Source organism: Vulpes lagopus, chromosome 8, assembly GCF_018345385.1.
Source record: "Vulpes lagopus strain Blue_001 chromosome 8, ASM1834538v1, whole genome shotgun sequence".
Classification (NCBI taxonomy): Eukaryota; Metazoa; Chordata; class Mammalia; order Carnivora; family Canidae; genus Vulpes; species Vulpes lagopus.
The window spans coordinates 117,995,277-118,010,048 of NC_054831.1; the positions used below are offsets into that span (position 1 = coordinate 117,995,277).

At 41.1% G+C, this 14,772-nt stretch overlaps 1 protein-coding gene across 1 annotated transcript in view; it reads right to left on the minus strand.

Moving 5' to 3' along the window:
- The window catches only part of HDAC1 (histone deacetylase 1), a 34,143-nt gene that overhangs the window by 17,210 nt on the left and 2,161 nt on the right, over window positions 1-14,772 (minus strand). The window contains exon 2 of the mRNA XM_041767127.1: window positions 9,782-9,894. Within this exon, the coding sequence (XP_041623061.1) occupies window positions 9,782-9,894 (113 nt within the window). The remainder of the gene's footprint in view (window positions 1-9,781; window positions 9,895-14,772) is intronic.

Genomic DNA, 14,772 nt, shown 5'->3' on the forward strand with positions numbered 1-14,772 from the left:
AAATACTACAAAACAATTAATATGAACAAACTACAATAAAGAGATATCGTATAATTCCCCTTATATAAAGTTTGGCAAAATTGAACTATACTGTTTAGGAATACATATTTAGGTAATTAAATGATGAGTGAGCAGCAATTAATAGAAAAGTCAGGATTCTGGTTATTTTCTGCAGCAAAAGAAGCTGTGATAAGGAAAGGACAAAGGCAGGGTTCTGAAGTACTGTCAATGTTCTACTTCTTGCACTAATTGTTGTTTACATGCATGTTTACTGTATATTTGTTAAATTGCACATTTGTTTTATACACTTCTGTACATGTATTATATTTTACAATAACAAAGTTAAAAGAAGTGTTTATAGAAGACATTTTAAAAGACTTAATTAAGGGCAGCCTGGGTGGCTCAGCGGTTAAGCGCTGCCTTCAGCCCAGAGCCTGATCCTGGGGACCCGGGATCGAGTCCCACATCGGACTCCCTGCGTGGAGCCTGCTTCTCCCTCTGCCTGTGTCTCTGCCTCTCTCTCTGTGTGTGTCTCTCATGAATAAATAAATAAAATCTTTTAAAAAATTAAAAGCTTTATAGGAGGAATGCCTGGGTGGCTCAGCGGTTGAGCATCTGCCTTTGGCTCAGGGCATGATCCCTGTCTCAGGATTGAGCCCCACATTGAGTTCCCTGTGAGGAACCTGCTTCTCTATCTGCTGTGTCTCTGCCTCTTTCTGTGTCTCTCATGAATAAATAAATAAAATATTTAAAAAAAAAAAGGCTTTATGGGGGGCGCCTGGCTGACTCTGTCAGTAGAGCATGTGGCTCTTGGACTTGGGGTCGTGAGTTCAGGTTCCATGTTAGGCATAGAGTTTACTTAAAAAATAAAAACAGTTTAAAAAGATAAAAGCTTTATAGTTTTGCTTTCACGTACATGTATTTACTATATTTAGAATTGATTTGTCAATATGGTTTGAGGTAGGAATCCACTGAAATTTTTCCCTTGTATTGTCCTAGCTGATTTACTGAAAACTCTATTGTCTCCCCATTGATCTAAGTGCCAGCTCTTTTATGTATGAGATGTCCATATTTGTTCATTCATTCCACAAATACTTAGTAAGCACCAGCTTTATGCCAAGCAGTGTGTATGGGTCTGTTTCTGGGCTCTGTGTTCTGTTGACTTGGTCTGTTTATTACCCCATATGCCAATACCCAGTGGCTTAATTATAATGGTTCTTCGTTACGTCTTGATACCTAGTAGCACAAGTCCTTCCACTTTGTTCTTTAAAAAAAAAAAAAAAAAAGTGACTTGCGGGAAGCATGGGTGGCTTAGCGTTTGAGCGTCTGTCTTTGGCTCAGGGCGTGATCCCGGGGTTCTGGGATCGAGTCCCACATCAGGCTGTCTGCGAGAAGCAAGCAGATAAAAAAACAGGCAGAGGGAGAAGCAGGCTCCCTCTTTCTTTCTTTCTTTCTTTCTTTCTTTCTTTCTTTCTTTCTTTCTTTCTTAGTAATCTTCACAGCTAACATGGGGCTCAAACTCACGATCTGGAGATAAAGAGTTGCATGCTCTTCTGACTAAACTAGTCAGGTGCCCCAAGGGAAGGATTTCTAGAGACACAAATGCACTTATAACGGAAACAATTAATAAATATGACTATATTAAAATCAGTAATTTCTGTTCATTAAAGATAGAGTAAAAAGACAAAACCAGAGTAGAAGATATTTAGAGCAGGGCGCCTGGGTAGCACAGTTGGTTAAGCATCTCTTAGTTTTGACTCAGGTAGTGATCTCAGGGGGTTGTGGGTTCCAGACCCACACTGGGCTCCATTCTCAGCAGTTTGCTTAAAGAATTTCTCTCTCCCTCTGCTCCTTCCTGCCGTGTACTCTTTCTCTCAAATAAATAATCTTAAAAAAAAAAAAAAAAGATATTTAGAGCAATAAACTGACACTGGACTACCTCTACTAAAATAAAATACTACTACAAATTGGTAAGGGAAAAAACTCACACCCTTGGGATTGAGAGTCATTCACTTCACTGACTAAGCCAGCCAGACACCTCTCAAGCTATCACTTACACACTGCCAGTGGGAGTATAAATTCATTTGACTACAATGAAAAGCAACGTAGCATTTGTTATTCACATACCCTACAGTCCAGCAGTTCCAGTACTAGAGAAACAGTCAAAAGAAACTTTTGCATACATGCACTAAGAGATATGTACAAGAATATCCAAAGCACTGTTCCTAACATTAAAAAGTGAAATACAAATTAAGATCATGGGAGAATGGATAAATTGAAAGATAATGACAAAATATTTTTCAGCAGAGAAAAATCGAAAAACTATAGCTATATGCAGCAAGGTGGTTGGATTTTACTAACATAATATTGTGTGATAAAAAAACAAGTCACAAGAGGCACCTGGCTGGCTCAGTTGGAAGAGTATGCAGCTTGCTTGCTTGCTTGCTTTTTTAAGATTTTATTTAGTTATTTGAGAGAGAAGTCAGAGTAGGAGCAAAGGGAAAGAAGAGGGAAAGCAGACTCTTCCCTGCACACAGAGCCCAGGACCTTGAGTTCATGACTTGAGCTGACATCAGACACTTATCCAACTAAGCCATCCCGGTTCCCCCAGAAGAGCATGTAACTTTTGATCAAAGAGTCATGAGTTTGAGCCCTATGTTGGGTGTGGAGATTATTAAAAATAAATAAACTTTTTAAATAAAAGATATATTTATTTATTCAAGAGAGACAGAGACATAGGCAGAGGGAGTATAGACTGCTCAGAGGGAGCCCAATGCAGGACTGGATCCCAGATCCTGGTATCGCGCCCTGAGCCAAAGGCAGATGCTCAATTGCTGAGCCACTCAGGCGTCCCTAAATAAAGAAACTTAAAAAAAAAAAAAAAAAAAAGATTACATGTAGGACACCTTTTTTTAAAAGTTCAAAAATAAGTAAATAATTACTATATATTGTTTAGGCATACACACAAGATAAACATTTTTTTAAAAGATAGAAATAATAAACACAAAATTTAGAGGTGATCAGGGTGTAGGAATATTGATGTCTCAACACCCATTAAAATATTGAATAAGCAGTAAAATATATTTTTCTTTTCTTTTTTTTATTTATTTATTTATTTATTTATTTTTTATTTATTTATGATAGTCACACACACAGAGAGAGAGAGAGGCAGAGACACAGGCAGAGGGAGAAGCAGGCTCCATGCACCGGGAGCCCAACGTGGGACTCGATCCCGGGTCTCCAGGATCACGCCCTGGGCCAAAGGCAGGCGCCAAGCCGCTGCGCCACCCAGGGATCCCTCTTTTTTTCTTTTTTTTTAAGATTTTGTTTATTTATTCATGAGAGACACAGAGAGAAAGCAGAGATACAGGTAGAAGGAGAAGCAGGCTCCATGCAGGGAGCCTGATGTGGGGCTCAATCCCGGGACTCCAGGATCATGCCCTGAGCCACCCAGGCATCCCAGATATATATTTTCAAAAGACCAAAAATGACCTTCCTTTGATGCTTATGAGCCAAGGATAACATTTATCTCAATTCTGTATATCCAAGGTCCAATTAAAACAAAACAGACAATCAAGTAGGAAAATGGGTAAAAGGCTTGAAAAGGGACTTGGATAAGGAAACTTGAATGGCCAATAAACATACAAAAAGATCCTTACTCTCCCTAGGTTGAAATCAAGGAAAGCATAAATCAAAAAAAAAACTTAAAGTATCATTTCACGTTAAGCTAAACTGACAAAAAAATTAAATATGACAAAATCAAGTGTTGGCAAAGACTTAAAGCAACTGCAATTCTTCTACATTGCTGGCAACTGGAAACCATTTTGACTCCCTAATAAGGGTAAATATGTACATATGTCCTGTAGTATATTCTTTCAATGAAATACAGTGAAAATAAATCCAGCTGTGTGCATCAACATGTATGATTCTCAAGAACATGTTGAGCAAAAAAGGTAGGTCACATAATCAGTACTGTATGACTCCATTCACATAACATTCAAACACGTAAAACTAGAACGTGTATTGTTTAAGAATATATACTGGTAAAATTATCTTTAAAAAGCTAGGAAATAGGGACACCTGGGTGGCTCAGCGGTTGAGTGTCTGCCTTTGACTCCAGGCATGATCCCAGAGTCCTGGGATTGAATCCCGCATTGGGCTCCCCACAGGGAGCCTGCTTCTCCCTTTGCCTATATCTCTGCCTCTCTCTCTCTCTGTGTCTCTCATGAATAAATAAATAAGATCTTTAGGGCAGCCCCAGTGGCGCAGCAGTTTAGCGCCGCCTACAGCCCAAGGTATAATCCTGGAGACCCAGGATCGAGTCCCATGTTGGGTTCCCTGAATGGGGAGCCTGCTTCTCCCTCTGCCCGTGTCTCTGCCTCTCTCTCTCTCTCTCTGTCTCTATGAATAAATAAATAAAATCTTAAAAAAAAAAAAAAAGGCAAGGAAATAACACACCCTAAATACAGGGCAGAGATTAACTCTGGGGAAGAGGAGAGCAAAGAGGATCAGGGAAGGGTATATAGGGGCTTTAGCAGTCATGGCAATGTTTGTTTGCTTAAACTAGATGGTATTAATTGTATTGTGATTCTTTATACCTTCCACATATTTTATAAAAATTCTTTCATATCTACTCAATATTGTATAAAAACATTTTTTAAAAAAAGCACAAAAGAACAGAAGGCGATGAATAAGAAGCCTGGGAATATACAAAATTAGCATCCAAGGCAAGAAAGAGAGCAGAATTGTTGATTATGTAAATAGGAAGGTTCCTGGATGAAAAATGAGGATATAGATTCTGGGAGAGATTAATTAGATGTGTGGAGGCAGAATTGGGGGAGGGACCAACTGTGTGAAAGACTTCAATATGTCTCCTTCAGGTATAGAGACAGAATACAACAACTTTTTTTTTTTAAATTTGATTTTTAAGTAATCTCCACATCCAACATAGGGCTCAAACTTACAACCCTGAGATCAACAGTCCCATGCTCTACTGACTGAGGCAGCCAGGTGCCCCAGAATACAGCAACTTCTATAAGAAATCTACGGAGCTTCTTCCAGGTCTGACTCTCAAAAGCCATCAATTTTAGGAAAGATATTAAAATAGCTATCTGTGTTTTGGGAAAGGAATATTAAGATCACAGCCCAGAGAAAGGAGAAGATAGAATGAATGCACAGAAACACTGTTGGGGGAAGAGGATCAAAGATTCATACCCAAGAGAAGGAAACAGATCACATTAAACAGAACCAGTTTAAAGATTTAAGAGAGTATACTGGAATTTCACTTTAGAAGTTTACAATAATACCTACAGATAAAGAAATTGCCAAGGTATTATTTTTTTTAAAGATTTTATTTATTCATTCATGAGAGACACAAAGAGAAGGCAGAGACATAGGCAGAGAGACAAGCAGGCTCCATGCAGAGAGCCTGATGTAGTACTCGATCCCAGAACTCCAGGATCACACCCTGGGCTGAAGGCAGATGTTCAACCACTGAGCCACCCAGGCGTCTTGCCAAGAGGTGGTATTATCACTACAACAACCACTGTTAGATGCTTCCCAAAGAACCATTTTCTCTCTTCTTGTTAACAGATCTCAATTTGGTTGGGTGTTAATGCACTCAGCCAAAGGAATCAAATGTGATTAGTCTAAGCCAATTGCTGGTGAATGATCTAAGGATGGCAAATGACCCAGTGAGATTTAAGGGGAAATCTGTTGGGAAACTTCTAGGAAGGGTTTTCCTCTCTAATAAAGAAGACAGTGTGGGATGGGGATAGTGGAAAATGATCCATTTGCCACCACTTCCCTTCTTCTTTGTATTCTGTTGTACAAACTCTTAACACTTGGAGCTGAGACACCCATCATGGGATTTCAAGGCAAAAAACAAAAGGATAAAATCAAATAAGCTGGGGCATCTGGGTGGCTCAGTCAGTTAAGTGTTTACCTCTTGATTTCAGCTCAGGTCATAATTTCATGGGTCACAAGATCCGCCCCGCATCAGGTTCCACGGTACTCAGGAGGTTGTTTTGTTTTTTGTTTTGTTGTTTTGTTTTAATTTTTTTTTAAGATTTTATTTATTTATTTCTGAGAATACACAGAGAGGAGAGAGAGAAACAGAGACACAGGCAGAGGGAGAAGCAGGCGCCACGCAAGGAGCCTGACGTGGGACTTGATCCCGGGTCTCCAGGATCAGGCCCTGGGCCGAAGGCGGCGGTACACTGCTTGAGCCACCCGGGCTGCCCCTGTTTTTTTCTTTTTTTTAACTCAGGAGGTTTGCTTGAGATTCTCTCTCCCTCTCCGTTTGCCTCTCCCTTCCCCCCACTTGCACACGTGCATGCATGCACTCTCTCTATACACACACACACACACACACACATACACACACACACAGAAAATAAATAAAACTTAAAAAAAAATCAGGGGCACCTGGGGTGGCTCAGTGGTTGAGCATCTGCCTTTGCAAAGCTCAGGTCATGATCTCCGAATCCTGGGATCAAGTCTCCACATTGGGCTCCCTGTGGGGAACCTGCCTCTCCCTCTGCCTATGTCTCTATCTCTTTCTCTCTCTCCTTGGCTCTCATGAGTAAATAAAAAATATTTAAAACAAACAAACAAACAAACAAAAACAATCAAATAAGCTAAGGATGACTGAGCAGGAGAGAATAAGCCTGGGTCTCTGATGATATCATCAAAAAATTCTGAGACCATCTACTTCTAGAGTTCTTGTTAAAATATTGCTTAGGGCGGGTTGCCTGGTGGCTCAGTTGGTTAGGCATCTGACTCTTGATCTCAGCTCAGTTCATGATCTCAGGGTTTTTTGTTTTTTTTTTTTTTTAAGATTTTATTTATTTATTCATGAGAGATACAGAGAGAGAGGCAGAGAGAGAAGCAGGCTCCATGCAGGGAGCCCAATGTGGGACTCAATCCCAGGTCTCCAGGATCATGTCCTGGGCTTAAGGCAGCGCTAAAACCACTGAGCCACCCAGGCTGCCCTGATCTCAGGGTTTTGAATTCAAGCCCCACACTGGGCTCCACACTAGATGTGGAGTCTACTTAAAATATATATATATCAAAAAAAATATATATATATATATATATCTTAGGTTGAGGGAGTAGGAGGAGGACAAATGGACACATAAAGACTCTGGAACCAAAAAGATATGGGTTGGAGTCTTAGGTTCATGTCAATCATCTTCTCTGACCTTGTTTCTTCAGCTATAAATTAAGGTTGCTATAAGGATTATATGAAATAACAGGTAGCCCTGGCCTACCACCCAAGCAATTTTCAATAAATGTTCATTTATTTTTCCTTACTTGAAGATAAGATCCATTTTTTAATACTTCAGTATCACTCATGGAGTTTAATATAGTCCCTGGGATATGACAAGTATTCAACAAAAATATACTGAATGAGGGGATCCCTGGGTGGCGCAGCGGTTTAGCGCCTGCCTTTGGCCCAGGGCGCGATCCTGGAGACCCAGGATCAAGTCCCACGTCGGGCTCCCGGTGCATGGAGCCTGCTTCTCCCTCTGCCTGTGTCTCTGCCTCTCTCTCTCTCTCTCTGTGTGTGACTATCATAAATAAATAAATAAATAAATACATACATACATACACACATACATACATACTGAATGAAAGAGAGAAAGAGGGTTGAGGTAACTTTTGAAGATGAGTAAAATATGACTGGGCAGGATTGGGGAGAAAGAGGCAGAATCTGATCTGAGGGTTCTGAGAGGGGAGTGACAGAAAAGGAGGCAAGCTAGAGCCAGATTAGCAAGGTATAGATGTGTAAGAGGGAACTCTGGAAGGTCTCGGCGCTCGCTATTCCACATTCAGGTATCCTCTTTTTATCTAAATGCTAGTCTACTCCCTAGAGTCCCTCAAAACCTCTGTCTGCTACCTTTTATGTTTTTCATTCTCAGATGCCTTTCACACCTGACAAAGGTCTCTGGTCCCACATCTGCCTGCTCCTCTGTCTACCTTCCCTCCTTGCTTCCCCAGCTGCCTCCAGTGGCTCTAGGGACATAACAGGGCCATCTGAGACAGAAGACTCATCTCCTTTCAGTCTCTGGAATGGTGAGGAAGGATACTGCTGTTGCTAGGTTACTTAAGCTGCCAGCACAGACTTTAACCACAGACTCTTAGGCTCTAACCATAAGGCAACATAGGCCCCAGCCCTTCTTTATTTTCTCATTTGGACCTTTGCAACAGCCTAACTGGCTTCTCTACTAAAATGCATGCCTGAAGGCTCCTGACTGGCTCAGTTGGTGGAGCATGTGACTCTTGATCTCGAGGCTGAGAGTTTTCACCCCATACCGGGCAGATTACTTAGCACCTGGGTGGCTCAGTCGGTTTAAGCATCCAACTCTTGGTTTCAGCTCAAGTCATAGTCTCATGGTTGCAGGATCAAGCCTCATGTGTGGCTCTGCACTCAGCGCGGTCTGCTTCAAATTCTCTCTCCCTTTTCCTCCCACCCAACTCTATTTTTTAAAATTTAATTCATTTTTTTAATGTATTTGACAGAGAGAAAGCACAAGTAGGCACAGAGGGAGAAGCAGGGAGCCTCATGTGGGGCTCAATCCCAGAATCCTGAGATCATGACCTGACCGAAGGCAGACACTTAACCGACTGAGCCACCCAGCTGCATCTCCCCCCTCAAAAAATAAATAAAATATTTTAAGAATAAATAAAAATAAAATGCATACCTGTTTTATCTCTCTTTGATTTAAAATCCATTACTTGGGGATGCCTGGCTGGCTCAGTCAGTAGAGCATGCAACTCACCATCTTGGGGTTGAATTCCAGCCCCACACTGGGTGTAGAGATTACTTAAAAAAAAATCTTTGGAGCACCTGGGTGGCATAATCAATTAAATGTCCAACTCTCAGTTTCAGCTCAGAATACAATCTCAAGGTCTTGAGATCAGGCCCCACATTACAGAATAATATGGATCCCTATCTTCTCTTTAAAAACTGATGGTGGGGGCACCACCAGTGGAGGCATCCCTCTCCATCTGCTTGTGCTCTCTCTCTCAAATAAATAAAATATTTAAAAAATAAATAAATAAAATAAAAACTGGTAGGTGGGCAAAAATCAGACGGAACTGAGTCAAGCAGTTTAGAGTCTATGCTCTCTAGTAATTAGGGACTTGTCTAGCTCAACATAGTCCCAACTGCTCTTTTTTTAGGCATTGGATTTTTTTTTTTTTTTTAATCCTGGCCCATCAGAGTTGCTTATTACATAGTACAGCATATCCAATCCTTGCTGACCTCTCCAACTGTAGGTCCCTTTACTCACACCTGTGAGACCTTTACACTATAGCACTACCTAGAAACTACTCATAGTTTCCCCAAACACACCATACTATTCTCACCTCTTTGCCTTTTTTTTTTTTTTTTCCTCTTTGCCTTTTTGTTTACACTCTTCCCTTGGTCTAGAATGTCAGTCCCCTCCTGAACTCCTGGCTAAATTCTATTCAATATTTAAAATTCTGCTCAGATAGTACCTCCAGGAAACATTCCAAGGTTCCCTTCCTCCTTCACTTTTCATTATCTCTGTATCTTGTACATTATTTAATTGTGCACTCTCAGACTGTAGTACAATTTATTTGTGTACCTGTCAGTCTCCAGTACTGGAGCGAACCCTTTAAAAACAGAAATCTCTATCAATGTCTGCCACATAACAGCCCATTCGACACATCTGATGAATAAGTAGTTGAGAAAATGAGATAACATAACTAGAGCTGATGGGGTTAGGGAGTGGTGGGGGTCCCAGTAACTCACGTAGATTTCCATTTTTCGGTAGAGACCATAGTTAAGTAGCAAATTGTGAGTCATACGGATTCGGTGAGGCTTCATTGGGTGGCCTTGTCCATAATAGTAATTTCCAACATCCCCTGAAGAAGAAAGAGTGACAGTTTCAGTGACACAGTTAGACATACACTCCCAGGAGAATCCAGGAATTTTTATAACCATCTCCTAATCAAATTCTTTCTCTTTCGTTCTAGTCCCCAAGATTCTCACCCACCTTGAGGAAGAGTTAACTCCAAAATAAAAATAAAACAAACAAACAAAAAAACAAAATAAAAATAAAACAAACAAAACAGGAACAACAAACAAAAAAAGCAGGGGACTCTGGTGAGTCCAGCACTTAAAGATATAAGCCTAGCCGATAGGCACTACACAATGTAAAAACGGTTCATTCCAAAGCTACTGTAGAATAGCAGGCAACGAGGTGATTCACCTCACCGTATCTGCAAAGAATTCACTCCTACAACAGAAAAATAACCATTACTATTCAGAATTATTATAAGTCACAGTTCACCTCTTTCATATTAAAACACTTTATGGGGTTAAAGCACATTTACATTTACTTTCTTAATGGATCCTCAGGGGCCGCCCTGGTGGTGCAGCGGTTTGGTGCAGTCTGCAGCCTGGGGTGTGATCCTGGAGACCCAGGATTGAGTCCCACATCAGGCTCCCTGAACAGAGCCTGCTTCTCCCTCTGCCTGTGTCTTTGCCTCTCTCTCTCTCTGTGTCTATGAATAAATAAATAAAATCTTAAAAAAAAATTAATGGATCCTCACAATAACCTGGTAAAACAGGAGTATTATTCCCATTGTATAGATAAGAAAACTAAACTCTTATCATCTCTAGCTTCCTCTATAGCAATAGACTTCTAATTGGTTCCTCTGTCTTCAACTCAAAACTATCTGCCACACTGACCAGTTATTTTTCTAACACACAGCTTTAATAACACCATTCCCCTGCTCAAAAACCCTTAATGACTCCCCATCTTCTACAGGATAAAGAACAACTTCACTAGCCTGGCATTCAACTCACAACGCTCCCTCTCCCGCTCTCTCCCTCTCCCAGCTCTCTACTCTAAACGGAAAAGGCAAACTATGGCCCTTGGGCCAAATACAACTAGCTGCCTGTTTTTTTGTAAATAAAATTTTATTGGAACACAGCCAAGCCCATTAGCTTAAATATTGTCTATGGCTGCTTTAACATTATAATAGCAGAGCTGAGTAAACAGTTGCCACAGAGACCCACCCATATAGCACACGAGGCCAAAAATATTATCTGGCCCTTTACAGAAAATCTGCTAATCTCTGTTCTAAACACACTGGATGATTATCAGCATCCTGAATATGGCATTCACCTTCACACCCAAGTAGTCTTTGTTAAGACTGTTCCTTTGACCCAGAATGTCCTTCCTTTTCTGATGACCCTCATACTACAAAGCCCAGCTTAAGTGCCAAACATATTCCTGATCAAAATATAAAAAAAGAATTAAAATTAAAATAAATGGCCATTTCCTCTCCATGCAATTTGTATATATCACTTAATAAATTTTGTTTTGTATCTGAATTACTTTATCTATTTATATACATAAGATTGGAAGCTCCTTGAATGCCAGGACAAATGCATTCTGTACATCATAAAGGCTGAATAAAGATTCAAGGAATTGAACTGAATGACTCAGAGAAGTTGTGTCTATTTAATATCACACAACAAATGATGCAGGCAGGGGTCAACTCTTCTGACTCCAAATCTAGTACCCTAAGAAGTTGCATTGGGTTTCCCAAGTACCTACTTCAGTTTGCCCTTAATCTAGGGAGCTCTGTGAAACTCCTTGGCACAAAGTTCCTGGCACAAATATTCCAAAAATCAAGTGGGGGTGCCCAGCTGGCTCAGTCACTAGAGCATGTAACTCTTGATCTCAGGGCCATGAGTCTGAGCCCCACCTTGGACACAGAGCTTACTTAAAAAAAAAAAAAAAATGAAACAACAAAACAACTGAAAAACAAACAAGAATGAAGTAAACTGCACACCCAAGGATCCCTACTTAGAAGTCCATCAGATTGAGGCAGATTTTTGAGCACCAATAAAAAGGTCTCAACCTCTTATGCATCATGGTTGGGTGGTGTCAGTAACAGGCTTCATTCCACGGACTAATGCACTGTGGAGAATGTCACCAATAGCATCCAAACCACACTCCCAATTCTCTTTGCCATATACATGGCCAGGGACAATGGAAAACTTCTAAACAGCTAGATGTTTAGGATCTCACTCTCTTACCTTTTTTTTTTTTTTTAGATTTTATTTATTTATTCATGAGAGACACAGAGAGAGGCAGAGACACAGGCAGAGGGAGAAGCAGACTCCATGCAGGGAGCCCGACACGGGACTCGATCCTGGGTCTCCAGGATTGCACCCTGGGCTGAAGGCGGAGCCAAACTGCTGAGCCACCCAGGTTGCCCTCTTACCTGTCTTTTTAATATATTTTATTTTTTAGAACAATTTTAGATTTATAAAAAAAATTGCAGATAGTAGAGAGAGTTCTCAGACACCCCAGTTTTCCCTATTATCAGCATTCTACATGATAAAACATTTGCTACAATTAATGAACCAATATTGATACACTATCTTTGACTAAAAGCCCATGCTTTATTCAAATTCCCTTAGTTTTTATTAACATCCTTTTACCCTATTCTGTTAATCTTAGTAAGGCCTGTGAGGGCAAGAACTGTGCTGAAAGAGCCACAAGCCAGAGTATAGTATTTGGTGGCAGTCAATTGGGACCCTTGTCCCATATAGACACAGACTTTGAGATGTAGTAGCAGAGAAGGCACGTGGAAAATTTTGTTTCCAGAGACCTTCAGACCACCTTATCAGCCATGGCGATTGGTAGAACAGGTTCCCTAGGGATTGGTGGAGACATCCAGATGCAGACCCAATTTGAAGATGGATAGTAATATGACCAATACTGTTACGTAACTGGATTCCTGGCTTACCCAGGGCCTTAATCCCCAGCAAGTCCCCTGCCTATCAAACCTGAATTCAGCCAAGGCTTAGACTTGGAGAACTAAGATAACTTATCTAGAAGGCTAGGGGAGTACCTGACGTGGGGCCCAGAGGCACCATCCTTTTCTTAACAGCTTTTAATCCAGTTGCTGAGAGACTTTTTAAAAGAAATAGTCGTTTTTATTTAGATACTACCTTTATAGTTAGAGAGCTTTTCCCACTCTTCTCAATGTTTTTCAGGGTTTTTTAAAAAAATTTATATATATATATATATATATATTTTTTTTTTTTTTTTTGAGAGAGAGAGAGAGAAAGAGATGGGAGGCGGGGAGGCTGCGGAAGAGGGAGGAGCAGACTCCCCACAGAGCAGGGAGCCCAATGAGGGGCTCAATCCCAGGATACTGGGATCATGACATGAGCCAAAAGCAGACACTTAACCAACTGAGCCACTTAACACTGAGCCACCCAGGTGCCCCTCAAGGTTTTTCGGTTTTATAGGAGTGACCTGAGGCCTACAAAGGTAAAGTAACTTGCCCAATACTGCAAAGCTTCTGAGTCCCATGCTCACCTCTGTAAAACTCACAAATGGTTTCTCAAAAAGTAACTCTCTTTCGTCTAAAAACTAAGGTCTTTCTACTTTTTCTCAGTTTAAACTAATGGTGTAGAGATCACAAAACTGTGCAAACTCATATGGCTACAAAGTCAAAGGCTCCAGCCTGGAACGGGCCCTCACTGCTGCCCAGCAGTAATGGAAGGACTCTTCCAAACTTATTTCCTCAGCTCCCTCTTTCACAACAGCTACTTAACAGCTCAGGTTCATGACCTGAGCCAAATGCAGATGCTCAACCACTGAGCCACCGAAGCACCCCTCCATTTGGATTTTGAATATGCTCAACCCTTAGCCACTATGTCCCTTTTTTTTTTTTAATGTCCCTCTTTATAAACAACTCTTTCTCTCTGCCTCAACCAAACTTCCTTTGAAAAGGGTTCAATCTGACGTCTTCTCTTCACCCATCCATTCATTCTCCAATCTATTGCAATCTAGTTTCACTGCAAACCTGCATAAGAAAGAGTTCTTGCTGGGGATCCCTGGGTGGCGCAGCGGTTTGGCGCCTGCCTTTGGCCCAGGGCGCAATCCTGGCAATCCTGGAGACCCGGGATCGAATCCCATGTCGGGCTCCTGGTGCATGGAGCCTGCTTCTCCCTCTGCCTGTGTCTCTGGCTCTGTCTCTCCTTCTATCTCTCAAGAATAAATAAATAAAATCTTTAAAAAAAAAAAAAAAAAGGAAATAGTTCTTGCCAACACCTGGCCACTCCCTCCTTCTTTTGGCTACTGTAACAAAGACTTCTGGTTCTTGAGGTGCCTGGGTGGCTCAGCTGGTTAAGTATCTGACTCACAGTAGTGAGTTCCAGCCTCATGGTGGGCTCCATGCTGAGAGTGGAGCTACTTAAAAACAACAAAGAAAAGACTTTCTGGTTCACTTATATTCCCTCTGTACAATTTAATCAGCAAGTATTTATTGAGAGCCCACTATGAAGGAGGCACTGTTCTGGGGGCTGAGCATACAGAGCTAGATAAGACACGATCCCATTCCCTAAGGAGATTACCATCTAAGAAGAATGAACAAGTAAACAGGCAATTCCAATACACAGTGACAAGCACTATGACAGAAGGGTACAGAGCATAAAGAATACACTAGACTTTTCCTCAGTCCACTTCCTTAGAATTTCACCCGGAATCCTCTTTTCTTTCCACGTTGTGTACAACTTCTCTGGTGAGGGACACCTGGGTGGCTAAGTGGTTGAGCATCTGCCTTCAATTCAGGTTGTGATTCCGGGGTCCTGGAATCAAGTTCCACATCAGACTCCACGCAGGGAGCCTGCTTCTACCTCTGCCTATGTCTGTGTCTCTCATAAATAAATAAGTAAAATCTTTAAAAAAAACAAAACAAACAAACAAAAAA